We start from the raw sequence: 27,924 nt of genomic DNA on the forward strand, positions 1-27,924 counted from the left end.
CCCCCTTCCCTCCTGAAAAGCAGTCGTTATTCAGAGTTCTTTTGCCAGAGACAACTTTTCTCTCCTTTTGAAAATGTTATTTCAGAATCCTACAAAAGGAACTACTGATCCCTGGGTTCTTTCACTCGACGTTTTGCAAGGAGGCTCATCCATGTTGTTGCATGTAGTTGCCATCTTTTATTTTCTTGCTGTATCGTATTCCACTCAAAAAAAATACAATTTATTTATCCAATCAACTGTTCATGGACGTACGGGTTACTCAGCTGGAGGCATAACAAATAATGCTGCTGTTACGCTCTTAGTCATCATCTCGTGCACACACGCACATGTTACTTCGGGTATGTGTGTTTATGTGTATACACATTTGTATTTACATTTATGTTTATCTTGTATTTCCTGGTCACAGGCTATACGTAGAGATAGTCTTTCTGGACACTGCCAGTAGCTACACTAATACCCTGATGGGATCATCATACAACATAGACGTATCAAAGCACCAAAGTGTACCCCACAAATACATACAATTATCATGTGTCCATTAAAAATAAATACGTTTATTGAAAATAAATAAAGGCCACCAAGTAATTTCCAAAGTGGTTACCAGTGTCCACACCCACCAGCAGGGCATGCGGCCTCCATTCGCACTGCATCCTTGCCTCCATTCAGTATTGTCCGTTTTTAAGTCTCCAGCCATTCTTGTGGGTCTATAATAACATAGAATGGTGTTTTAATTTACATTTCCCTGATTTCCCTGATGGAAAATGAGTTCGTATGTTTCAAATTCTTGCTTTTTTTATAGGGCCGTTTCAAAATGAGTTTGCTCATTTTTTTATTTGATCTCTCTATTTAAATCAATATTTAGGAGCCTTAGAGTCTTTCATTAGGTGTGAGTATTACGGATTTTGTCTCCAGCTCTGTGATTGGGTTTAAGCCTCTTCGTGGATAAACAGAAGCTCTTAACTTTAATGGAGCTCATTTGCCATTTGTTTCTTTATGCCATTGTTTCTTGAGTCATCTTAAGAAATCTTTTCCATATTCTTTTTTTATCATCTAGAGATTTTATTATTTTAACTTTTCATGTTTCTGTCCATCATCTACCTGTGATTTATTTCTGCTATGATGTGAAGTGGGGTGAAGTTTCGTTAGGTTTCAGTGTGTCATCCAGTTGTCCAGCAGGTATGGGAAGGAGCTTCTGTGGCCTGCATTGCTTCTCTGTCACAGAGCAGGCAGTGGCACGTGTGGGGACCTAGAGTCTCAGTTCTGCTCTTTTGGCCTTCTGTCTGTCACTGCACTGTTTCCGTTTATTATAATTACCTTGCCTTTAATAAGTCTTTATTCCTAGGAGTCCCAAGTACATCAACTCTTTTTTTTTTTTTAATTAGGAAGAGCTTGGCCATTTGTACTTACATGTGAATTTTTAAAATTAACTTTTAAAAATTAACTTTTAATATCAATTGCCATTTTTGAAAAATCAGGCTGGATGGAGTGGCTCACACCTGTGATCCCAGCACTTTGGGAGGCCAAGGCAGGATGATTGCTTGTGCTCAGGAGTTCGAGACAAGCCTGGGCAACATAGGGAGACCCCATCTCTATGGTCTATAAGACAAAATTTAAAATTAGCTGGGCGTGGTGGTGCATGCCTGTAGTCTCTGCTACTTAGGGGCTAAGAGGTTGAGGCTGCAGTGAGCCATGATCATACCACTGCACTCCACCCTGGGCAACAGAGCACGATCCTGTCTGTCAAAAAAACAAAAATTATATTGCAATTTCATTTGGAATTGCATTGTATCTGTAGACCAGCTTGGATAAACAAGACATCTTTCTAATTTTGAGTCATCCAAACTGATCATAGTAGATCCTTCCATTGGTTTTGGTTTTCTTTAATTTCTCCCAGTGTTTTGTGATTTTCTGAGTGGAAGCCTTATACATAATTTAATAGTCATTCCTAAGTATTTGTTTATGCTATTACAAATATTTTGTTAAATTCCATTTCTAATTATTTCTTGAGATATTAGTATATTAATGTTGCTTCAAAGGTTAGGTACAGTGGCTCATGCCTATAATCCCAGCACTTTTGGAGGTCAAGGCAGGAGGATCACTTGAGCCCAGGAGTTTGAGATCAGCCTGGGCAACAGAGTGAGACCCTGTCTCAGAAGGGAAAAAAAAAAAATCTTGCTTCAGCCACCTCACTAAATTCATTTATGAATTCTTTAATTAATGCATAAATTAACTTGGATTTTTCTGTGTAATTCATGCTGTTTGTGAAGTACAACGTTAAATAGAAGTGGTGATAGCAGACAACATTTTCTTGTTTCTGAACTCAGAGTGAAAGCTTTCCATACTTCACTGTAAGCATGATGTTTGCTATAGATATTTTGAAGATACCTTTTGCCAGATTAAGAAAATTCCTCTCAATTCCCAGTTTTCTGAGAGTTTTTAGTCATAAATGGCTTTTGAATTTTACCATGATTTTTATGTACATACATATGGTTTTTTTTATCATTTGCTCATTTAATTTTAAATATTATGTGGCTAGATTTTTCTAATGTTAAATCTACGTCTCATTCTTAAATTAACCCTTTGTGGGTTTGATATGTTTTGTTTTTAATGTATAGCTGAACTCAGCCTGCTGATATTTTATTGATGAGTTTTGCGTCTACATTCATGAAATTGATCTATTGTTTTCCTTTCCCATGAGTCTGGTAAGATTTGATGTTGGCCCATAAAATGAAGAGGAAAGTGTTTCCTCTTTTCTATTTTTTGGAGTAGTTTGGATTAGATAAGATGTTATATCTTCTTTAAATGTTTGGAAGAAGTCATCAGAAAAGCCATCAGGGCAGAGAGTTTTCTTGTGAGAAGGTTTTCTTTTGGGGTCCAAAATTTCTAAAACAGATATAGAACTATTCAGACTCTGTGTTTCTTTATATGTTAGTTCTGCTAAGTTGTACTTTTCAAGGAATCTGTCCATTTCATCAGTGTTTTCAATGTTCTGTTACATTTTTAATGTATGTAAGATCTATACAGATCTCTGCTTCTTCAGTCCTGGTATTGTCAATTTGTGTTTTCTTTCATTTTATCTTGATGAGTCTTATTGAATGAAGTGTTAGCAGTTTTATCAGTGTTTTCCCAGAACCAACTTTCAATCCTCTGTAGTTTGTTTATGATCCAGCATCCACCTCTTTTTGGTAAAAGTTTCATTTTCTTTTCAAAATAACTTAAATTCTGCAGTTCTTGATATGCTACATATGTCATTCACATCGTTTTTCAATGTTATCTAATTATTCCATATCTTTACTGATCTTTTTAACTGCTTTTTCTACCAGAACTGAAAGACATGTATTTTTCTACCAGGACTGAAAGACGTTTATTAAAATCTCCAAATATAATTGTGGGCTTGTCTATTTGTCCCTTTAATTCTTTCACTGTTTGCCATCTATATTTTAATGTGTCATTAGGAGTATATCAGTTTAAACTGCCCGTGTGAAGCAATGTCGCTGACCTTAAAAATCTGCTTTGTCTGATATTTAAGTTAGTTCCATTAGCTTTATTTTGTGTTTGCAAGGTATCTTGTTTTCTGTGCTTTTATTTTCTGCTTCCCTGTGTTTTATACTAAATGTAGGTATTTTATAAGCTCAATTTAATTGGAATTTGCTTTTTGTCTCCAGTCTTTATTTTCAAATGCAGCATTTTCATACTCACATACAGTCTACTTATAACAACTCTGAATTCTAATCTACCTTTCATTTCTTTGCTTTCTAATAGGCTCAGCTGTTCTTTGTCATTTTTGCACATATTCTTGTTTCTTTTGAATTGATCAAGTATTTGTATTATTCCAGTTTTCTCCTCTTTTGGATTGTTAGTTATACATTGTTATTATTCTTCTAGTTGTCACCCCAGATTCACAACAGGCATCCTTTTCCCATGAGTTAACCTCCAGTTACTACCTTTTACCACTTTCCAGTCAATTCAAGAATTTTACAACATTTTAACTCCATTTACCTCTCATGTGTTTTGTGTTTTTGTCATGTATTTTAATTCTATATATATCTTAAGTCCCACAAGACATAACTACTGCTGTTGTTGTGTTGAAAGTCATATTTACTTGGCGCTCCCCGGCATTTCTTTCTGGTGCTGTTCATTCTCCTGCATTTCATGTTTCCATCTGGGATCATTTTCCTGCTGCAGGAAGCTTTCCCTGCGGTGTTTCTCAGCACAGTTCTGGTTTTGATTGCTAGAAATCATTTTAACTTTGCCTTCATTTTTGAGACTATTTTAGGGAATATTAATTTCAGGGTTTTTTAAGTTTTTAATTTTCCATTTGATTGTCTTAATTTTATTATCTAATAAAATTCTTCATCTCTTTATCTGTTTTCTTAAATATATTAATTTTATAGTCTATGTCTTAAAACACTAGCATCTGAATCACTATTGTCTGGATTTTGTTTTCTTTTTTTTTCTTTTTGCTTTTGCTTTTTTTTTTTTTTTTTTTGAGACAGAGTCTGGTTTTGTTGCCCAGGCTGGAATGCAGTGGTGTGATCTCTGCTCACTGCAACCTCTGCCTCCCGGGTTTAAGCAATCCTCCTGCCTCAGCCTCCCAAGTAACTGGAATTACAAGCATGTACCACCATGCCCAGCTAATTTTTGTATTTTTAGTGGAGACAGGGTTTCACCGCATTGGCCAGGCTGGTCTCAAACCCCTGACTTTAAGTGATCCACCCACCATGGCCTCCCAAAGTGCTGGGATTACAGGCATGAGCCACTGTGCCCAGCCAGTGTTTTTTCTTTTTAACTTGGCTTTTGATGACTTAGTCTTGTTTCTGGAATACCTAATAATTGTTATTGAATTTAGAAATACTTAAATTGCAGAGGTTTCAAGTGATATCTTACTACAGAGGATTTGAATTTTTCACAGTAAGAAGAGCAAACCAGCCTGGGCCGTCAGAACCAAGTGGGTTTGAGGCTGGTTTGGGAGCTGCGAAAGGCAGCTTTTTAGGGTCACCCTGGTCCTTTCCTGAGGGATTCTCCTTCACGGCCACAAGTGGAGGTCCTCTTTAGTGTGTGTTCCAATTAAGTCTTCTCTGAAGAGAGTTATAAACAAAATGTTCTGAACACTTTTTAGAAAAGCAAGATGTCACATAAAGTTAAGCCCCAAGAAAGGTTCATGTTGACATTTCATGAAGGTCTTGCTGGAAGAAGAGAATTCCAAGAAAGTTTTATGGGAGTGCGTGCTTGGCAATAGACATGCTCAGAACAGGAATGCTCAGATGACCCACGGAGGTCACCACACAGTTAGGTGCAGAAACAGGGTGGCATCTTGATAGATAAAATAAAAATAAGGCTCAAGAAACTGAAGGCTAAGAATGAGGAAACTTTTGAGTGGGAAAGAAGGGTCCTCCATGCCTTGAACAAGTGGACCCAGCAGAGGTTTGTGGAACGAACTAGAGAAAAGCCCCTGGAGCTGTGCAGGACATTGGGGAGGCTGAGCTGGAATGCACGCTGGCTGTGGAGGAGTTCAACAGGTGCCAGGGCATGGGAGAGCAGAAAAAGCTGTCAGGATCAGCAGTGTCTAACTGAAACATGAGTAAAGCCATAGCATAATTGTAAGTGTTCTAGTATCCTCATTTCAACTTTTTATTTTAAAAATAAAAAGCCAGTGAAATTAATTTTAATAATACATTTTATTAAAGTTGTTAAATCCAAAATATTACTTCAACATGTAATCAATATAAAAGAATGTTAATGAGCTATTTACATTCTTATGTTCAGAGTAGGTCTTCAAAATCCAGTTTGTAGTTCACACGGCATAGTTCGATTTTGTCACTGATTTGTATTGGAAATACTTGATCTGCCTTTACACTTTTTAAAATTTACAGTTGAAAAAGTTGTTCAAACATACCTAGCTGTCCAAACATACAGAAGTTCTCCAGCAAGTCACTCAGGTACCAGGAGCCATTTCCCTTTACTATTCATATCCACATTAACAAAACTGGGTCACCATTTTTAGAGAAGTTGATTTAACTTTGAAGCAAAAGCACCTTTGTTTGCAAATTATGTTTTCTCGAGTTAAATAAGCTTACCCTTGCAGCAGTGTAACTAATGTCAAATTCAAAGGAGCAACACATAAACTGGCAAACAACTCTAAATTCATTGACGTGAAAAAGTGTTCCTCAAATTTATATGGTAGTTTTCTGCCATTATGTAGTTCTCTTTATTGCAATTAAAACATTCTGCATATTTATTCATGTTAGAAAAACATGAAATCATTAGTTACGATTTATATTATGGAAAGTGTTTATTTCCACATAATTTTTACATACCTAGCTATGTCACAAATGAACTTTCCTTTCTTCAAGGTTTCAAAGTCAACAAGACAGCAGTGAGAAACCATAAATTATATTGTCATTTTGCCTTTGATTACTGAATATTTGGAAAGCACTTATTGTTTGAGGAAAATCTTGACTTGGATTTACCAGTAGAGTGAATATTGTAAAATTCTTCCATGACTCACCCAAGCATTGGCAAAGAACACAAGATCATTAAGTTCATTGTCTTCTTGCTTTCTTCTTACTGTTGTGTAAACTCTCTGCAATTCAAAGCATTTGCACATAAATATTGGAAGATTTTAACAACTACATTCTTGGTAATTTTTCTAGAGTCTGCTTCATAAAATGGAACACAGATACTTTCAATAGTATTATACAGTGGAATGAAGCAATCATGGAAATATCTGTCCCTAATATTTTAAATTCTAAATGAATTGCACTAAATTAAGATTTTCGACCTACCATAGCTGGAGCAGTGTCTGTCATAATAGAAACTGAGTTTTGTATATGTAATTGAATTCTTTGACAAATGGAAACTATGAAAAAAACTTACCCTATAATTTCAAATTTTTTGGCTATCAATTGACATTTATTTATAAACTTGGAATTCCACTGAAATTGAAGTATTCAAAGTATTGCCCAGTGAGTTTCTCTTAACCACACAACTCATCAAAATCAAAGAAAACTACTTGCAACTTTTCAAGTTTTAAGTTAAAGGATCCGTTATAATTTTTTTTTTTTTTTTGAAACAAAGTTTCACTCTTGTTGCCTAGGCTAGAGTGCAATGGTGCAATCTCAGCTCACTGCAACCTCCACCTCCTGGGTTCAAGCGATTCTCCTGCCTTAGCCTCCCGAGTAGCTGGGATTACAGGCATCCACCACCATGCCCAGCTAATTTTTGTATTTTAAGTAGAGACGAGATTTCCCCATGTTGGTCAGGCTGGTCTTGAACTCTTGACCATAGGTGATCCACCCGCCTTAGCCTCCCAAAGTGCTGGGATTACAGGCGTGAGCCATCGTGTCCAGCCCATGATCTTTAATAATGTTAGAAAGGGTTTGTACTCTGTGGGCAATACTTTGGATTAATTGAAATTTTTCACTTTTTGTAAAATATCTTTCTTAGTCTGTTCTTTATATTTCTCTAACAATGTTTACATAAGTGAAATAAAAATTTCTTTTAACATCTTTTTGGATAAAAATTATTTTTTATGCAAGAATCCAAATTGTTTTACAGCTGGCCATAATTTAAAAATTTGAAGGGGAGAGTAGATTTTCAAAATTTATAGTGAAATACCCATAACATAAAATTTACCATTTGAGCCATCTTAGGGTATACAATTCCTTGGCATTAAGCACCTTCATAGTGTTGCATAACTATCACCATTGTCTCATTCCCAAACTTCCTATCATCTCAAAAGGAAGCCCCTACACATTAGGCAGTCACTCTCATTCCCCCGAGCTCCTGGAAACCAGAATCTGCCTTCTCTCTCTATGGAATTGCCGCCTCTGGATGCATCATACAGTATGCAGCCTTTTGTGACTGGTGTCTTTACTTAGCATAATGTTTTCAAGTTCCAGCCACAACAACTCCATGCCTCTTTATGGTTGAATAATATTTAGTTGTGTGGATATGCCACATTTTGTTTTTCCATTCATCTGCTCATGGACATTTGCCTATTGTGAATAGAGCTGCTGTGAACATTCATGTACACATTTTGTTTGAATACATGTTTCCAAGTCTTTGGGGCATATACCTACAAGTGGAATTCTGGAACATATTGTAATTCTGTGTTGAAGAACCACCAAACTACTTTCCACAATGACTGTACCATTTTACATTCCACTAGCAATATGTGAGGGTTTCGGTTTCTTCACATCCCATCCAATACTTTTTATTTTCTCTTTTTAAATTTATTATTATTATGACTATTGCCCTCTTAGTGGGTATGCAATGATACAATGATACATCGCAGTTTTATGTGCTTATTGACCATTTGTATAGCTTCTTCGGAGAAATCTATAGTCAAGTTTTTGCTCATTTTCTAATTGGGTTTTGTGGTTGAGTTTTAAGAGTTCTTTATATATTTCCTTATCAGATATATAATTTACAGACATTTCTCCCATTTTGTACGTTTTCTTTGAACTCTCTTAGTAATGTCCTTTAATGCATAAAAGTTTTTAATGTTGATGAAGTCCACTTTATCTGTTGTTTTCTTGCTATGCTTTTGATATCATACATAAGAGCATAAGAAATCCAACAGAGCCTAATAAACTTGTGGTTGACACCTCAGGTACACAAGAAATCCAAAGGTTATGAATATTTGCTCCCATGTTTTTCAAAGGAGTTTTACAGTTTCAGCTCTTACGTTTAGGTCATTGATTCATTCTGAGTAATTTTTAACGTGCTGTGAGGTAGGGGTCCAGCTGTATTCTTTTACATATGGACATCTACTTGTCACAGCACCATTCGTTAAAGACGATTCTTTCCCTATTGAATGTCCTTGGTACCCTTGTCAAAAACCAAACAGCCAAAGATGTGTAGGTTTATTTCTGGACTCTCAGTTCTGTACCATTGATCTATATGCAGTGCCACACTATTTGGTAGTCTGTAGTAAGTTTAGAAATTGAGACAGTTCGTTTTCCAGCTTTGTTCTTTCTAAGATTGCTTTGGCTGTTCAGGATTCCTCATAATTCTGCATGACTTGAGAATTTTGGCACTCCGCATGCATGTGCTGGTGCACTTGACGGAGCTCCACAAGCCTCTTAGGCTCTTGAGCTCTCTTCATTTTCCTTCATCCTTTGTTTTCATTCTGCTCCTCAAACTGGATCATTTCATTTTACCTCTTTGCAAGTTCACAGATAATTTCTTTTGCCTGCTCAAATATAGGCCAGTGAAGTGACTCACGCCTGTAATCCCAGCACTTTGGGAGGCCAAGGCAGGCAGATCACTTAAGGTCAGAAGTTCAAGACCAACATGGTGAAATCCCATCTCTAATAAAAATACAAAAATTAGCTAGGCGTGGTGACAGGCACCTGTAATCCCAGCTACTCGAGAGGCTGAGGCAGGAAAATTGCTTGAATCTGGGAGGCGGAGGTTGCAGTGAGCTGAGATCACGCCGTTGCACTCAAGCCTGGGTGACAGAGTGAGACTTCATCACAAAAAAAAAAAAAAAGAAATATGCTTTGACCTTCTCTAGTAAATTTTTTAGTTCAATTGTGCATTTCAGCTCCAAAATTTCTATTTTGTTGTTGTAATTTCTGTCTCATTATTGATATTGTCTGTATTTGGTTGTTGTAATTTCTGTCTCATTATTGATATTGTCTGTGTGTTGAGACATTATTCTCCTGGTTTCCTTTTTTTCCATGGTGTTTTGTTTTTTGATTTTTGTTTTCTCTTTAAGCAAATTTAAGATAGTTTATTTAAAGTTGTTGCCTGTGACTTGAAGGCAGAAACTTAACGTAAATATATTTCCTGTGATGCCTCGGGGACAATTTTTGTTGATTCACTTTCTTTCTCCTGTAAATGGGCCATATTTTCTTATTTCTTTTTGTGCTTTACATTTTTTTGTTGAAACTGGGCATTTTGAATATTCCGATGTGATGACTCTGGAATCACATTCTCCCCGCTCTAGGATTTGTTGCTTCTTGCTGCAGGTTGTAGTTGTTTATCTGGGGACTTTCTAACTATTTTTATAAAGACTCTTGGTCTTTGCTGGTCTCTGAAGCCTCTATACTTTTAGCTCAGTCATCAGCTGGTTGTTAGACAGAGATTTCCACAAACACCTGGAGCAAAAGAGATTAAAAAAAAAAATGAAAGAAAAAAAGTGCTCTCTCCACGCCTTTGCAGGCTGGCTCTGTGTTGGAAGCACTCCTTCAGTGCTTAACCAGACTGTTTCCAGCTCTGCCTTAGCCCTCGCTGCCTGCTTGTGCTGAGTACAAAGAGCAGCCTGAGAGAAGAGCTTGTGGGATTCTCTGGTCCTTTCTGCCCTGAATGTGCGCCTGGATTCTAGGTTCCCCATTTCATGTAAGAGCTTCTTGAAGCCCTTATTCTCCAGGATTCTTACCCCCAGGTTTTCCTCTCAGGCCATCAGAGAGCCTGTTGTTTGCTTCAACTGCCAAGTGTTTCCTGAGCTGGCAGCAGCTTATACATTCAGCTTCCAGCATGTCTGCAAAACCGCCTCTCAGCCTGAGAAATCTGAGTCTTTTGCCCAGAACCCACAGAAAGGTCAAAACAAACACAATTCCTTGGGTTTATGAACTTCCTCCAGTACCAAATACCCACAATAGGAGCATGGGTTTCTGTCTTCAAAATGACCACCATGTTGGGGTAGGCTGGGGCAAAGGTGAGTTAAATACAGCATGCTCTCTGCCTATTTAGGGCCTTTCTCCAGGCTAAGGGTTCACTTGGTTGCCATAAGCCTTTGAGTATCTTCCAGGGCTCTGGGCTCTGGTTGATTCCAGCAGTTTTTCCCAGGTTTTTTGGTGTTTCCTTAATGGTCCCTATGCCACCATTTTCACTGACCTCCTTTGTTAGGATTTTAACCATTTTTTTAATTGTTGATAGGAAGCTTCTCAAATTCAATATGTATTTGCTAAAAACATTTCTTCATCTCATCCACTTCATTATCTCAAAAAAAAGATCTTAACAGAGCTTTTTTATTTTTCTCTGCCACAGCAAATTGCGGTTGCCATTCATGGTGAAATTTGCTTCATACCCTCAACTCTTTTATTTCTCTCTGTTTCCCTGGTCATGGTATGAGTTTCTCATCTCTACCTTGTTCTGCACCAGCAGTATGCCTTCATTTTTCATTTTAAAATTTGCCCACAGTTATTTCTTAAACTAGAAAAATAAGTATTATAATTAAAATAACAAGTGTTTCCATTTTATTTTATTTTATTATTATTTTTTTTTTTTTGAGACAGAGTCTCACTCCGTCACCAGGCGCCAGGCTGGAGTGCAATGGCATGACCTCGGCTCACCGCAACCTCCGCCTCCCGGGTTCAAGCAATCCTTCTGCCTCAGCCTCCCGAGTAGCTAGGATTACAGGCGCGTGCCACCACGCCCAGCTAATTTTTTTGTATTTTTTTTAGTAGAGACAGGGTTTCACCATGTTGGCCAGGATGGTCTCGATCTCTTGACCTCGTGATCCACCCGCCTCGGCCTCCCAAAGTGCTGGGATTACAGGCGTGAGCCACCGCGCCCGGCCCGTGTTTCCATTTTATAACTAAGTATGATTTACACAAGTATTACTATAATTCATGCTGCCTCCATAAAGTATTCATGTTACAGTGTTCCATTCACATATAGAAAAAAATCATTCAACTCAGTCTGTCACTATCAGTTAGACCCGTGGCATACTGAGGTAAAGTGCTAGGCAGAGCACAAACACCCGCGACACACTCATACAACGCAGTGCCGGGCATGACACAGCAGCTGCAGCGAGAGATGGTGCTCCCGAGACGAGAAAGGGACATGTAATGGAAACAGAGCTTACACTGCTTCCAGTTTAAAATTTGATTAAAAGTAATGAAAATGTCAAACGCAGCCCTTAGGTTATTAGTTGAACTAACCACACTGCAGTCTCCGTTGCTCTGTGTAGCTCATGGAAGCTGACTGGAGAGCACAGGTCAAGAGGCACGAAGAGTTGAAAGTCACTGTGAGTGGGAGAAGGGGAGGCACTGGCCTGTGGTCTGACCCACGACAAGCATCCGTCATGAGGGCCAGCAGTGGTGATGTGCAGAGTCCAGGCAAGGCCAGGAGGCCAAGGTGTTGGTCCAGGTCCAGAGACTGGCTCTCAAGTGATCCCAGAGGTTTGGTGTGGGGTCTGCCTTCCACAGCATTAGTGTGACTAGGAGAAAATCAGCTTTTAGAAAAGGCAGTTTTTCCCACCTAACAAAGGAAGTTATGCATCAACTGGAGTAAGACCTTCGAGGGCCAGGTATTAATCAGTTCGCTGAGGACAGGCTGATGCTGCCTCCTTGCTCAAGGTGGAAGAGTCAGAGCAAAAAGGAGACTCAGGGATGGAACAGAAAAGCAGTCCTCAGCCTGAGGGCCCGGAGCCCAAGCCCCAAAACGCCAGATGTACCAGCCACTCAGCCTCCACACCCGTGACATGGGCTCCTGCCATGGCAGGGACTGGACTGAGTGCCACTTGGCTTATGCTTTTACCGTAAAATCCTCTTCTAGGAATCTAACCTAAGGAAATAGTACAAGATAAGGGAAAAGATGTATGTGCAAAAATATTTATCATTTATTATTTTTTTACTTTTAAATTCTTCTTTAGAGACAGGGCCTTGCTCTGTGGCCTAGGCCGGAGTGCAGCGGCACCATCATAGCTCACTATAGCCTCAAGTTCCTGGGCTCAAGTGATCCTCCTGCCTCAGCCTCCCAAAGTTCTAGAATTAAAAATATTTATCACAGTGCAAAACTAGAAACTTAAAGATTCAATGATAGAGGAATAAATAAATGATTCACTTCCATAAAAAGAAAACATCTTTAAGATTAAAACCACCTAGGTGATTATTAGGGTGTTTCCAAAATCAGTGTTGATTCTCTCTCGTCCCTCCCTCCCTTCCCCCCTAATCCCTTTCTCCCCCCTCCTCCACTTCAGGAAGCTGCACTGCACCAGGAACTACATCCACCTGAACCTGTTCCTGTCCTTCATCCTGAGAGCCATCTCAGTGCTGGTCAAGGACGACGTTCTCTACTCCAGCTCGGGCACATTGCACTGCCCCGACCAGCCATCCTCCTGGGTGAGGCTCTCCCCACCACAGGGTCCCACCCTCTTGTCCCTTTGTCTCTGTTCCTCCTTCTCATGATGACGATGACTCAGTGCTGGTGCAGGATCTCTGTCAGGACACAGGGTCACAGCTGAGAAACAGAAAGACTGGCAGAGAGGCTGGAGCCAGAGCAGGCCCCATCAGCAGCTGAGACGTGGGGTTGGTGCTGAGGCAGGGAGGGTGGGGGGTCCCAGGTGCCATCAAGGCTGGGAAATGAAAGGGCCCTGAGCCCTGACCCCCGCAGTCCTAGACTGAAGAAAGCCACACCCTTCCTCACACACATCTGGGTTGGGAAATCTTGGCCCAGATGAACACACACAACTCCATTGCTTTCTATCTGAATCTCCTAGATTCTGAGCAGTAAATGCTTCCTTCCAGACTGCTGGAAGAACTCGATGTGTGTCACAGGTAAATTCCATGCAAAACCTGATTGTGAAGCCAGCTGCAGGTCTGTGAATATCTTGGGTCCAGCTCTTTGATGTGAGGATAATCTTAATTATTAGTTCCTATAAATGCAGTACAGGGTGTTTCACTCCACCCAGGCCCTTCTCCCTTGGCTGTATTTGTGGTGGCTGTTGATGGTTATTTAGCACCTAATCAAGTCAGTTTAACACGGCAAGTGCTGTTGAGTGCCTCCTACACGCAGGTCATTCTACCAAGCACATCCCTGCTGGCCCAGAGCACTTCACATGCCCAGCATCTCTGTGAAAGATTCATACCCCTGGTACCTCACTCTTGATCTGAGACCCTTGCTACCAAGGTTCTTCTTAAGGAGCCAGGAGTGCCGAACTCTCCTCCCGCATTCCACGCAGATAGGTCCATATGCTGGCACAGTTGCTCAGTCTAAACAGACTTGAATTAACTTAGTTTTAAGAGAGTAAAGCCCTTTATAACTGCACAGACATCAGCTGTTTCGTAGGCTGTCGTCTTCATGCAGAAAATGTGGTTCTGGGGATAACCTGGCGCATGATGCATGTGAATCAGATTTGCCGTGATAACAAAATGAAAAACAAGATTTTTCACCTGGCAAACCCCTGTCCCCAGGTGGAGTTGGGGCCCTGGAGTTCCATTCCTGGGACAAGGGCCTCCCTACATGTGTAACTGTGGTAAAAGCCCGTAAGAAGTATTAGGACAATGTCAGATTCTCTCTCACCAAGATGGTTTCAAGCTTCACTCTGCAGATCTCCCTGCCCTTAGCTCTTCATGAAGAAAGCAGTCACCCTTGACAGATGCTTGACAGACACTCAGAGGACTACTGGGACTCATGACAGACCCTCGATGGACCCATGACATGGAAAGCAGTGACCCGCAACTGACCCTTGACAGACCCTCAGGACCCCCGACAGACCATCAGGACCCATGATGAACCCTCAACGGACCCTGACGGATCCCAGAGGTCCTGTGACATAGAAAGTGGTGGCCCTTGACAGACTCTCAGGACCTGCAACGGACCCTCAGCAGACCCCGCAACATGGAAAGAAATGGCCCTCGACAGACCCTCGAGACCCGTGATGGACCCTCAGCAGACCCTCAGTGTAGAAAGCCGTGACCCATGACAGACCATCAGGACATCTGACAGACCCACAGGACCTGCAACAGACCCTCAGTGGACCCCAACAGACCCCAGAGGACCTGCGACGTAGAAAGTGGGACTGGGTGCTGGTCTGGAGCAGCAAATCTCTACTCTCCCCCACTGCTTCAACCCAAGAGGAGCGCCCAGAATCTCCCAGCCAGGGCAGGTTTGAGCCAGTGTGGCTGCCCCGGTGGGAAGGGCTGGCCCCCTGTATGTGGCATGGAGCTTTCTCTGAAGGCCAGGCTGTTTCTGTGGACACCGTGGGTGAACACTCATTCGCCTTTAAAAGAGCAGTTGCCCCATTTCACAGATGAGGCAACGGAGCTGAGGGAAACCCAGCAACTGGCCCAGAGCCCAGGAGCCCCAGCAGCATGGATCCCGGTTCTTGGAGTTGAGCTCTGTGAGGACAGAGGGAGACAGCTTTGCCGATTGTGCCAGGTGCCCCGAGACTCCTGTACCAGCAAGGGGAAACAGAGGCAAAGGGAAGGTGTGCGAGCAGACACAGGAGGGAGGGGACAGCAGCCAGGAGGGAGGGGAGGTGCCTGAGGCCAGATGGAAGGTGAGCTGGGTCTTCCCTCTCACTGTACCCTAAAGAACGCTCACACTTTGAGTAAACAAGTCAGCCAGAAATATAGTCAGACCTCGGCATAAGGAAAGGGAAGAGTATCTTTCCTTCCGGTTGCATTTTTTGGATTTTTTTTTGTTCCCAGCCGGCTTCACTAAACCAAGATTATTCTCCCAAGCAGAACACGAGGGGCAGCCCCCCCAATAGGTGCAGGGTCTTTTTCTCATGACATTAGGATCAGCTGAAAACATGAAAAGTTTTCCTCCTGGCTCCTTCCATGTGGTCTAGAGACACAGTTTCCTCTGGGGCCCTGGGCTGCCCCGGGCGTGGAGCAAACCTGCTGTTTATTCTCACAGTGGCCACAGCAGGTTCTATGGGACTCCCAAAAGTGCACCCCCAGGCTCACTAAGCTGAGTCCTGCCTGCCTGACATGCATGTGTGCACCTGCATGTACTCACAGTCACACAGAGGCTCCCCGACAAGGTCACAGGGCTGAGGAGGGACCAGCTGCTGATCGGGCACCGAGCCTTGGTGTGTCTCCTGGCCAGGTGTTCTCACATCAATGCTGTGGGTGGCAGCTGGCCCTGGAGGACCTTTGTGGCCTGCCAGGCCCCTCCTGCTATGCTCTGGAGCCTGTGTGATGTGGTTTGAAAGTCACGCTGTAGAAGATGAAGTCTGTGGAGGCCTTGTCATTCCCCAAACCTCCCATGCTCACAGAATGTGCTTGCTTGGTGAATGGGCACATGGAAAAAATGCAGAGATGTTTGTGTTCCCATTTTAGAAAGAAAATGGAATCTTCACACTCTTTCTGCATCCTCTTTGCCACTTCAGCAGGACATCCCAGAGCCCCTCCAGGCTGGCGCCTGCTGTCAGGCAGGACACTCCCCCTCGCATGGCCTGGCGTTCTCCATGTAGCCCTTGCCCAGCACGGGGCCTGCTCTGCACTTGATTTTTCTCTTTTGCCACTGCAGACGTCACTGGACATGCGTCTTTATGGACTAGTGTTCTTATTTCTATTGGGTGGGACTCACCAGTGAGGCTGTCTCCATCTGGGCATGCTGCTGTCACAGACGGCAGACATTTACTTCTCGGTTCTGGAGGCCCGATATGGAGGCATCACGAGATTCGGGTCTGAATCCTCTCTGTGTCCTCACGTGGTAGAAGGGGTGAGGGAGATTCAGGTCAGACTCACATGGTGGAAGGGGCAAGGGATAATGCTGGGGTCCCTTTACAAGAGCACTAATTCCATCACAAAGCTCCACCCCCATGACAAGTCCCCACCCCTGTGACAAGCTCCCACCCACTAACACATCCCACAGCAGGTGAAGCTTCAATACTTATTTTTTTGTTTTGTTTTGTTTCTTTTTTTTTTTTTGAGACAGATGCTCACTCTGTTGCCCAGGCTGGAGTGCAGTGGCACAATCTCGGCTCACTGCAACCTTCACCTCCCAGGTTCAAGTGATTCTAATGTTTCAGCCTCCCAAGTAGCTGGGATCACAGGCAGGTGCCACCACACCTGGCTAATTTTTTTGTATTTTTAGTAGAAATGGGGTTTCACTATGTTGGCCAAGCTGGTCTCCAACTCCTGACCTCAGGTGACCCACCCGCCTTGGCATCCCAAAGTTTTGAGATTACAAGCGTGAGCCACCGTGCCCAGCTGCACGTGTATTTTTACATTGTAGTAAATATATTTTGCTAGATTGCTTTCCAAAAGGCTGAGACAGCTGACAGGTGCACTTAGGATCACACCAGAGCCCGGAGACATGACTGGTTTTGCCATTTTGCCTGTCTGGTAGGCATTGGCACTGCCTCTGTGGCTCTCACGCTCACTCCGGGGCAGGGCACCTGCTGAGAAGTGGCATCTTTCCACAAGCTGTTCCGGCGCTCTAAATACCACATTCATCTGTAATATCGGTGTTGTAAAAATTAACCATTTGTCACTTCCATTGTCAATATATTTCCAAATTCATCATTCATCAATTATATTTTTATGGTATTTTTGCCATCTAAAAGTTTTTAAAGTTCATATAACCAAAAATTGCCTTCTATCCTTTTAGCATTTCTTGTTTTCATTTCGGATTTCCCATCTTGATTAAGAGGTTTCTATTCTAAGATTGTTCATTTGTATCTTGGTTCATCTGTGGTTTACTCCTCCTTGTGTTTAAAATCGGGTCTTTTACTGAGTGACAGGCAAGTTGCATTCAGATGAGTCACCACATCCCAGAATCCCACTGCCCAGAGATTTTAAAACTTGATTTCATTTTATTCAAATGAGTGGCAATGAGTTACAAATTGACCTACTGTGACTCTCTTGTGTTCATGGCTGTGTCATGTGTGTCTTTCCATGTAAGAGGCTCTGTCCTGATGCCCAGGGCAGAACTTGCTGGGATCTGAGTGTCCATTCAGCAAGTGTTAACACTTGAGATCCGCGTGCAAGTGCTCGGCTTGCCCTGGTGGCAAAGATGAACAATGAGGGTAACTCTCACCTGTGCACTGCCTCAAACAATGAAGCACCTACCCTGTTATGCTTAGGAAAAGGAAAACGCAGATGAAGGCAAGGCAGATCCGGAGCACTGGGGAGGTCAGGGGCAGCCTGCAGGGCTCAGCAGCTCTCAGGACCCTGGAGGCCAAATTGAAAGGCCACCACATGAATGTATAAGTATATCCACCCATATATATGTATAAGTATATCCACCCATATGTATGTATAAGTATAATCCACCCATATATATGTAGGAGTATATCCATCCACATATATGTATAAGTATAATACACCCAAATATAAATATATCCACCCGTATGTATAAGTATATCCACCCATATATATGTATAAATATATCCACCCATATGTATGTATAAGTATAATCCACCCAAATATAAGTATATCCACCCATATGTATATAAGTATATTCACCCATATGTATGTATAGGGATAGCCATCTGATAATGTGTATATTATATCCACCCATATGTATGTAATATTCACTCATATATATAAGTATGTCCACCCACAAATAAATATATCTATCTGACATATATATATAGCATATCTGCCTGTACATATGTGCTTCCTACATATGACTATATCTATACATATATATGAACATAAATATAGAATAAGAATGGAAATAAAAATACTATCCTTTTTCAGCACACTTTATATAAGCTCAGTGATTAAAAGTAGCAGTTTCATGTTTGCTCATGAAGCTGAAATGCCTGGTACATTTAGTTAGAAGAAGGTCTGAGAGATTAAAATAGATTTATTTTATTTATACTTTCCCAGTGAAAATTCTTTTAAAAACCTCCTCATAAAATATTTTATTTGCCAGATTTCTCCTGTTTCCCCCTTTTTTAAGGTTTAATTAGGTCACCTAACATTAAAACCAGTTTTTTACAATTGAGGAACTTACAGGGTTGTCAGAAATTTAAAGGAAAATTTGGGGGCCTGATGTGGGTCCATTTTCTCTTCCCAAGCGCTGCTCACCTGAGCTGCTAGTGAGGGAAGCTGTGGGTGCTGCACCCTCTACCTGCACTCGTGCTCGAGGGCGAGGGGGCTGGAAGCCCTAAGACCCTCCAGCAGTGAGTGCACTCCTGGCCCTGCAGCAGTGAGTGAGCTCCTCTCAGGGAGGGCTGTTCACAGTTGCCTCTGCTGAGTTTATCTTGCAGTGATCATCCCCTGGAGCCACATATACACAGGGCCTGATGCTAACAGAAGGCATTCCAGGCCAGCGCCCTGGCCACTGTGTTAACCCCTTCCCAATAGCACCTGGCATCTCCTCCTTCCTTGCACAGATACCAAGCGCCCTGTATCCTGGAGCAGCCTGCTGTGAACTGTTGTCGCCTAATTGGGTCCTGCTCTCCTCTGTTTGCGGTTTCCAGGTGGGCTGCAAGCTGAGCCTGGTCTTCCTGCAATACTGCATCATGGCCAACTTCTTCTGGCTGCTGGTGGAGGGGCTCTACCTCCATACCCTCCTGGTGGCCATGCTCCCCCCAGGAAGGTGCTTCCTGGCCTACCTCCTGATTGGATGGGGTAAGCGTGCCCCTTCCCACCCACAAACCCCCCAAGTTCCTAATTCCCAGCCCATCTGACTAAACAATGCAAACTTTTTCAGCTCAGAAAAATGCTTTGCTGTCCCCATAGAATGCATGTCAGGGTCATGTTATGAAGAGTTTTTCTAGGATGACTGGAGGCTCCTATGAACAACACGTTAATATTTCCAGTAACCAGGAACCTAGTCTAAAATACTCCCCATTCATGGCCCCTTTGACACCAATTCAAATGGGGCTGCTAACAAGTAACCGAACAATTTCCTCCTCCCCACCTCAACCCAGTTCAGCTTTCACGAGGGTGGGGATCAGAGAGGAGAGAAGTTGAGGCCACACCAGGTAATGGAAGTCTTACCTTGCCCAGGGTTGGAAAGGGGTACAAATTTGGGACATCCTCATGGAGGGGACGAGGCAGATGCAGCCAATATTTCCTCAGGTGGCCAAAATCAGTGAACATATCTCCTCCCTGGCACATTTACCTCCGTGGCCTCCAGTAATAACACTTCCTGTGTAGAATGGCAAGTCTCAAAGCGTCATCAGATTCTCAGCTCTCAAGCATGTGTGTAATTATCTTCACTGCTTACTAAGGCATGAGCATAAACTTGTAAATATTTACGAAGACTTTAAACAAGAAATTGCACTTCATATTCCTATGAGAAAGCATGTCCTTGAGGGTTCTGCTGGTGAGGGCACCCATCTGTGTGCATGCGTGGCTCCGCTCTGCCTGTGTAACCAGGCGTCTCTCCACAGGCCTCCCCACCATCTGCATCGGGGCATGGACTGTGGCCAGGCTCTACTTAGAAGACACGGGGTGAGTCCATGCCCAGACCGTGGCCTCAAAAACGGGCACGACAATATGTGGCAACATGAAGTCCTTTGGAAGCCAGAAGGTTACCTGGTTGGAAGGACAGGGAGCATTTGCGGGAAGCATCTGGGAGATTCTTGGGGAGGAATGCTGAGGTTGGAGTGTTTGGAGGGAGCCCATGTGAGAGACAGAAAGTAAGCCAGGTTTTACAGTGCAGTTGAGACTGGGATCAGCCAGGCAGAGACTGCGGCAGCCCCTTTGGTGGGCACAGCAATGTCCACAGAAGAAAACCAAGTGCCCTGCATGTTGTTTAAAGTGTGGAGGGTCAGATGATGGTGCTGAGGGCACCTGGCACTTCCTGCACACTGTTTGAAGTGTGGAAGGTGAGGTGACGGTGCTGAGGGCACCCGGCACTTCCTGCACGCTGTTTGAAGTGTGGAAGGTCAGGTGACGGTGCTGAGGGCACCCAGCACTTCCAGCATGCTGTTTGAAGTGTGGAAGGTCAGGTGACGGTGCTGAGGGCACCCAGCACTTCCAGCACGCTGTTTGAAGTGTGGAAGTTCAGGTGACGGTGCTGAGGGCACCCAGCACTTCCAGCACGCTGTTTGAAGTGTGGAAGGTCAGGTGATGGTGCTGAGGGCACCTGGCACTTCCTGAGTGCTGGTCTTGGCTCATGCAGCCCGGAGCGCTTCTGCCCTTGCTCACCCTGAGTGAGACCATGGCCCAGATACCAGCACACATGACTCCAGCACAAATATCCTACCTCGTAAAGGGCCTCAGTGTGCATCACTTATCCACTGCTAGTAACAAATCACTCCAAAATTTGGTGGTTTAAAACACCCACCTAGTCTAGTTACTGTGTGATTCTGTACCTGACGATCTGGGAAGACTCAGCAGGGGCACTTCTGGCCTTGGGGACTGGCCCCCCCTTGGTCCCCTTCGGCCGGCTGCAGGCTTGGGCCCCTTGTCCCTCTTCAGGCCAATCTGAGGCTGCACCAGCTGGAAGCCTCCTGCCCTCATCCTCCGAGGGAGTTCATGAACCCAGGCCTGTGATGGAGATTCTGCTCTGTGGGAGGGCTGCACACCCCCAGGACAGGGTGTGGACCCTGTGGGGAAATGACTGAGGCATTTTACCAGCCAGGGGTCACAGCTTCCTGCTGGAGACACCCCATGTGCCATGAGATGGAGAGCTGGCGGCTCGCCCACCTCAGTCATTCTAAGGACATTTTGAACCGTTTGCCACACACATGCACACCATTTGGGAGGTGGAGGGAAGCTAATTTTCAGGAGGAAGGTTCTTTGCTCATGACATTGGCTGGATGGGGCCAACACAAGCATTCATGCTCAGAGAGGAGGGCTTTAGCACCGTCCTGCCTGTTCCTGGCTTCTGGGACTGTGCCTGTGTCCCTCCTCCCTATAAGCAGACTATCATTTTGGAGCATAAAACGAAACACAATCACTCACTGGGACAGACTCCTTTACGATCTGTCAGTGTAGAGAAGTGATGCTTCTGCGGTGCAGGGAGCAGGCACACTGGGAGGGGCAGGCAACCCCCCAGGCAGGCGCAGATGTGAAGCAGACCTCATTCTCCTGCGCCCCTCTTACGAGAGTGGTTGGTGGTAACCTGATTTCCCATCTCTCTCTCTCACAGTTGCTGGGATACAAACGACCACAGTGTGCCCTGGTGGGTCATACGAATACCGATTTTAATCTCCATCATTGTAAGTAGCCCCTGTTGAAATGTGGATTATCTGTACAGTCACGCAACTGGGCAGACAGCGGGCCCCCTATCCTTTATTAAACAGAAATGACCCATTCCACTCAGCCATCCCAGAAAAGGACCTCTTGAGGCTTCGGACCCCCAGAGGCAATTCCCAGGAAGGAGGGAGGGACTTCAGGAGGAGGGGAGGGTGGAAATCAGGTGGACTTCAGGGAAGTTAGGTCTCTATGAGTCAGTTTCACAAACTTTTAATCTCTTTTGTGCAGGTCAATTTTGTCCTTTTCATCAGTATCATAAGAATTTTGCTGCAGAAGTTAACGTCACCAGATGTCAGCGGCAATGACCAGTCACAGTACAAGTGAGTGTGTATCCCCGGCCTGGCCACCCTGGGGGGGATGCTGTGTGGAAACCCCCCAGCGCTGCCAGGAAGGCCTTGGAACCATGGTGACTACACCTCCACCTCCACCACGCCTCACCTCGCAGCTGGGCCCCAGGGCTCTGCTCCTGCCCAAAGCTTAGACAGGTCCTGGGCAGCATTTCCCTGGTGACTGTGAGAGTTGCCACCCTTTCTTTTATTTCAAGGCCAGGAGAAAGTCCTCTTTAGTGAGCTGGCTTGTTTAAGCTTCCGCCCACTTGCATGTTACACAATCTGTCTTCTCCTTGGCCACACATTATTTTGATTTTACGTTTAATTCTGTCTTCCCGCTCAGACCACATGGTCCATGTCCACGTGTCTACTGCCAGTCCTAATACCAGGCCTTGCAGTTAATAATTCAGAATGTGTTTCCTCCCTGCATGATTACATGACATGGCATCATGATTGCCCTTCAGTAGATGAAGACAGGGCAGATGTTTCACCCCCAGTCATCCAGCTAATTCATGATGACCTGGGAAATCTCTAAAGTAATGCAAAGACTCCATAAATTTATATTAACATTTATAAAGAAAAGGGAAAATCCAAAAATTCAAGTATAAACTAAACTTGGTGTGAAACTGGCTTGGCATGAAAGTGGCTGGCCCAGCCAGAAGGCACCTCGGGCCCAGATTGACTGGGGCTGGAAGGGCAGCTGTGCTCAGAGCTGCTCTGTGACAGGACCCCTGCCACCCAGGCCAGGAGGGTGCCTGGCCTGCGTTTCCCTTTACTCCCACCTTAGAAAACAGGATGGATTTGGGGAGGGGCAATTAGGCAGGAGCATGGCCAAGAGCCCCAAAGCTGGGTGCAGATACTGCTGGTGCCTGAGGGAAGTCACTTTGCCGCTCTGTGCCTCAGTTTCCTCATCTGTAAAATGAAAATCATAATGTCACTAACAGAATCGATATTTGCTGGATATTTGCTGCCTGGCACCAGAGTATTGTGAAAGAGTTTGGTAAACCAGAGAATCTAATTCTGCCATGTGGCATCTAAATCCAGGGAGTGTGCATCTCTGCCTGTCCACGTGAGGGATAGGATTCCACGTCAGACCCTGCGTGGCAGCATGACCTTGTCCCTGCTCCTGGGAGGCCAGTGGTGCCTGCCACGGCAGAGAAGCAGGAACAAGATTGTTCTTGGCCTTCAGGCGGAGCTTTGATTTCCTATGAATCTTGTGTAGTTTGTTTAGTTCCTTTGTATTGGTTCTTTGGGAGTGTTTGTTAAATACACTTGGAGATGGGTACTTTTATTTTGGAAACAGAATTAAGTGGGGACAATAAAATCTGTTCTCGGTCCAGGACAACAGAAAAGGCCGAGACACCCATGCAGCCACGAGAGGTCTTTCTGTGTAACTCTCTGTCATGGAAGTAGCAAAACCTCCCTGGACAGGGCCAGGAGCTCAGCCACAGGGAGGCCTCTTTTCAAGCAAACTTCAGACGAGTTAATAGTGGGGATTAGGCGAGTTCTCTGCTGCTGACTGAAAAGGCCGGCTCCCACGGAGCCCAGCTGTTATGAGCCACGGGCCCGGGAGCAGGCGTCACCCTCATCATTTAAACATGCACGTGGCCACGGTGGAAGCTGGCCTTCTCATCCCATGTGGCACCCTCACCTGCCTCAGGATGGGCGGGGCACCCAGGCAGGGCCCCTATAGGCTGTGGGTCACTTACAAGGAATCTTGCCCTGGTAGCCATGAACCCTGGGGCACAGCATGTGTCGTTGTGAGGGAATTTGGGAGAAATGAACACTTTCTGAAATGCGTGTTCCCGGGTCCTGAATGCTGGATCTGCACAGGGCCTCAGACATAAACATAAAGGAGCAGTGGCTTTTCCTGCTAGCCAGCGACTCCAGCAGTGGGGAGAGGGGTGTGGAACACCCCCCCCACACACACCCAGCTGCCTGGTCCTGAGCAAGACCCTGCCAGGCATGCAGAGGGTTCATAGGTCCAGCAGCTGAGCTGGCTCCTCTCCTTCTGTGCAGGAGGCTGGCCAAGTCCACGCTCTTGCTCATCCCGCTGTTTGGCGTCCACTACATGGTGTTTGCCGTGTTTCCCATCAGCATCTCCTCCAAATACCAGATTCTGTTTGAACTGTGCCTTGGGTCATTCCAGGTAGGTGTGAGGAGGCGGCGGCCCACCCACAACAAAGGGGGTGCTGCCTGACCACCCCTTCTCATTGCAGGGCCTGGTGGTGGCCGTCCTCTACTGTTTCCTGAACAGTGAGGTAAGTGGCCACCTTGGAACCAGGCGCGGGTACTCAATTGGTTCCTGAAATGCTGCCCAACCCAGTCTGTGGCCCCACGTGCGCCTGTCTTCCGTGGGCCAGTCCCACTGCCCAGGCCCCCATGGCTCTCTGTGACCCCATCAGAGCCCATAGTGACACAGGCAAGCCCACTTTCTGGGCCGAGCTTCCAAACCCCCTGTCCTTCCGTCCACCCTGGGCACCATCGACTGCTGTCCTCTCAGAGCCTCTCGGGAAAGCTCCCCGCCAGGTCTAGACAGAATCTGTGTTTCCCCCTGGTCAGCGTCTTGCTTGTGAGTCCCAGAAAGCCGGGAAGCTGAGCAGCGTCCCCCTGGCCCTCACCTGGCCATTCAGTTCCCACTCCCTCCAGCGTCTCTTCCCCAAGCCATTTCTGTTTCTGTCCATCTGACGAGGACACAGATATAGCCCCACCATCCATGTAGGGTCAGGCAGGAGGGAAAGCTGGAGGTTCATGGGCCGTGCTCCTCAGAGCACACACACACCCCTGCCTGGTGCCCTCACCTCCCCAGGTGCAGTGCGAGCTGAAGCGAAAATGGCGAAGCCAGTGCCCGACTCCATCCTCCAGCCGGGATTACAGGGTCTGTGGCTCCTCCATCTCCCGCCACGGCTCGGAGGGCGCCCTGCAGTTCCACCGTGGCTCCCGTGCTCAGTCCTTCCTGCAGACGGAGACCTCTGTCATCTAGCACGACCCCCGCCTGTTGGAAGCAGCGGGAGCCCATGGTACTGGAGCTGATGCAAGGCTGATGCGGGCTGACGCTGGCTTCCTCCTTCCAGAAGCCCAGGCACCTTGTCGGGCAGGTCAGCACAGTCCTCATGCAGTCAAGTTGGTTGTCCACCAAACCCCACACGTGGAAATGGAGTCCTGTTGTCATTGACTCGATCTAAACTCCAGCATTTAGATAATGTTGTTCAGCGTGTGTTTCAGCCATATCATTGGATCCATTTTCGAAGAGAATAGAGAAGCCAAGGAGGAAATGTGGAAATGCAGTTGCATGGCCCAGCACGGGCCTGGGCGACCACAGGTGATGTCCATGCCATTTCAGGGTGGCCTCCCAGGTCCCACAGGGCAGCCCCCTCGCCTGCAGGACAGAGGCAAGCCGGTCAGGGCCCCCTGACATTAGGACCAGGATAAATCAATGTGAGGGCAACCCATCCTCCCTCCTGGGGTTCCCACCTGGCCTGCCCGAACCCTTCCCTACCCAACTCTTCCCACAGGGCCCGGCACAGCCGCCCCCACAGGGCTGTTATGCCTCCCTATGGAAAGTGGGCTGAGGAGACCACCAGATCAAGAAGCAGGTCATGAAGGAGGGGCGCCCTCCACATAGGTGTTGGGAGGCCCCTCAGCAGCCCTGGCTCTGCCTTGGGAGGTCACCTACCACCCTGTGGTGGCCACAGAGCCCAACACTTAGTCTCAGACCAGCTACAGCCAGGCCTGCAGCCCCTGGTGATGGGGTCAGGTGGGGCATGAGATATAGCTGAGTGGGAACCAGAAACCTATTATCTTTTTAACAAAAATAATCTTAGAATCATTTCTGTCCAAATGGAGAATTATTTTAACAACATAGGCAACTGTTTCAAGCCCTCCTCCCCAGAGCTGGCGCTCAGCAGCCCTAGTGGCTGTTCCTCCAGGCGAAGAGTGACCTGCAGACTTGGAGAGGGTGTCTGGGGACGTTGCTGAGCTGGCTGCAGAAGGGTAGGGACATCTGGGTGCAGTCTCCATGCCTGTGACATGCCCTGGTCCCTGCAGCACCTGGCAGACCTCAGCAGGCCACCCACTCCTAGCCCAGGTGCCTCGACAGCGGGGCTGGGTTGTTCTGAGTGCATCTGACTTTTCCCCTTAAAAATGAACATCTTTTTCCCATGCCTTGGTGCCATCACAGACCCCAGCTGGAGCGAGGTGCCAAAGGTCAAGACAGCTGTGCTGGGAGACGGCCACAGGGAAGTGCACACATCCTGACAGCATCACCTTGGTTTGGAAAACCCATGTCCCCAGTAAAATGAGGCCAGAGAGAGGGGCTGTTAGGATGGCAAACCAGCAGTGTCCAGAGACCCCTCAATCCTCGATGGTCAGTGCTCCATCTTGCATACCCTGGGCCTCAGCAACCACGCCCCATCCTATATGCCTTGGGCCACACCAGCCAGGCCCCATCCTGCATACCCCATGCTGGCCATACCACTCTATTGCAATGGACTCATCCCTGGACTTCTGGGGAGAATGAGCCCAAGGTTAGTTTGGAGATGCAGGTAAGGCGGTCAGAAAATCTAGAGAACAACTAACCCACCAATTCTGGGGGCTGCAGAGGCTCCATCAGGGACTAATGTTGGGGAGCAAATGACCCAGGGCAGGTGGCCGGGAAAGGATGGTGGAGTGTGTGGAGTGCAGTGAGAGGGAGGCAGGTGGATGCTGCAGACCCCAAGTTCAGTCCCACCCATCGGCTCCACCCCGCCCCTCTGCTGCTCCTCCCTGTAGGGTTTGGGAGACCCATCCCTAGCCTTTCGTGGCTTTAAAAGGACAAAGAGGGCATCCCCCACCAACTCAGGCTTTTGAGGAAACAAAGATTTGTGGTAACTGAAGGTGTTAGGACAGTAACCAGGTGTGGACACTGAGCTGTGACCCAGAGGGGACACGGAGGAAGTGGGCATGACGATCGTGGTCAGGTGGTTACCGGGCCCTGGTTGTGTGGCTGACCATCAGGTGGTTGGGTGTGGGTGGTCATCAGCCTTCAGGTATGTGCAGGGGACAGTGTTCAGCAGAGCTGAGGACTGGTTCCTCCTGCCTGGTAGAGGGGCAGGCTGCCCGCTGTTCCTGGCAGATACCTGGTGAGCAGGGGATGCAGGACCTAGCAGTCAGCAGATGTCTTTAACTGTAATCATCTGTAGAATGTCTCAGACTCCTCCACGTGGCAGGAATGAGCTGTGTAAATACTTCAATAAAATGTGACTTCACATCTGCACGCTGAGTAAGAATTTGCTCTGACGAGACCTGAGGCCCTGGGGCACAGAGGATGAGTCTGCCATGTTCACTGTGGCTGCTGCATTCAGATGAAAACAGAGCTGGATGGGGACGGAGAGGGTGGGCAGGGTCCCCCCAGCCACACTGCACCAGGGAGGCTGTTGGAAACGGCCGCCCATCCCTCAAGACAGTCACAGAACCCTGTCAGAGCATCGCCATTGGGGAACCTCCAACTGGCAGCTGATAGGTGAGCAGCGCCCTGGGTAGGAGGCCCCTGCATACCCAGCCTTGTCCCACCGTGCCTGACACAGCCCCCGTCAGCTCTGCAGAACCAAGAACCTGTTAATAGAGCAGGACTGAGTGCAGGAGTGTGTGTGTGCATGCGTTCAAACAGTCCACATGCGTGGGGGGGGTGTGCACACCTGTGTGTGGGTGTCTGCATGTGTGTGGGGGTGTGCACATATGTGTGTAGGTGTCTGCATGTGTGTGTG

General features: G+C 45.9%; 1 protein-coding gene across 8 annotated transcripts in view; it reads left to right on the plus strand.

Moving 5' to 3' along the window:
- Window positions 1-27,432, plus strand: part of VIPR2 (vasoactive intestinal peptide receptor 2) — a 104,812-nt gene extending 77,380 nt beyond the window's left edge. For 6 of the 8 annotated variants that reach the window (XM_035254217.3, XM_035254222.3, XM_035254216.3 and 3 more), the window contains 8 exons: window positions 12,935-13,076; window positions 19,034-19,271; window positions 20,039-20,099; window positions 21,745-21,814; window positions 22,080-22,171; window positions 24,200-24,329; window positions 24,400-24,441; window positions 24,990-27,432. In XM_035254217.3, coding sequence (XP_035110108.1) covers window positions 12,935-13,076; window positions 19,034-19,271; window positions 20,039-20,099; window positions 21,745-21,814; window positions 22,080-22,171; window positions 24,200-24,329; window positions 24,400-24,441; window positions 24,990-25,163 — 949 coding nt within the window. In that variant the 3' untranslated portion in view covers window positions 25,164-27,432. The remainder of the gene's footprint in view (window positions 1-12,934; window positions 13,077-19,033; window positions 19,272-20,038; window positions 20,100-21,744; window positions 21,815-22,079; window positions 22,172-24,199; window positions 24,330-24,399; window positions 24,442-24,989) is intronic. The other 2 variants (XM_009002748.5, XM_035254226.3) reach the window with 2 other exon arrangements.
- The last annotated feature ends 492 nt before the right edge of the window (window positions 27,433-27,924 follow it).

The sequence above is a fragment of the Callithrix jacchus genome, chromosome 11 (genome assembly GCF_049354715.1).
Source record: "Callithrix jacchus isolate 240 chromosome 11, calJac240_pri, whole genome shotgun sequence".
In the NCBI taxonomy this organism is placed as follows: Eukaryota; Metazoa; Chordata; class Mammalia; order Primates; family Cebidae; genus Callithrix; species Callithrix jacchus.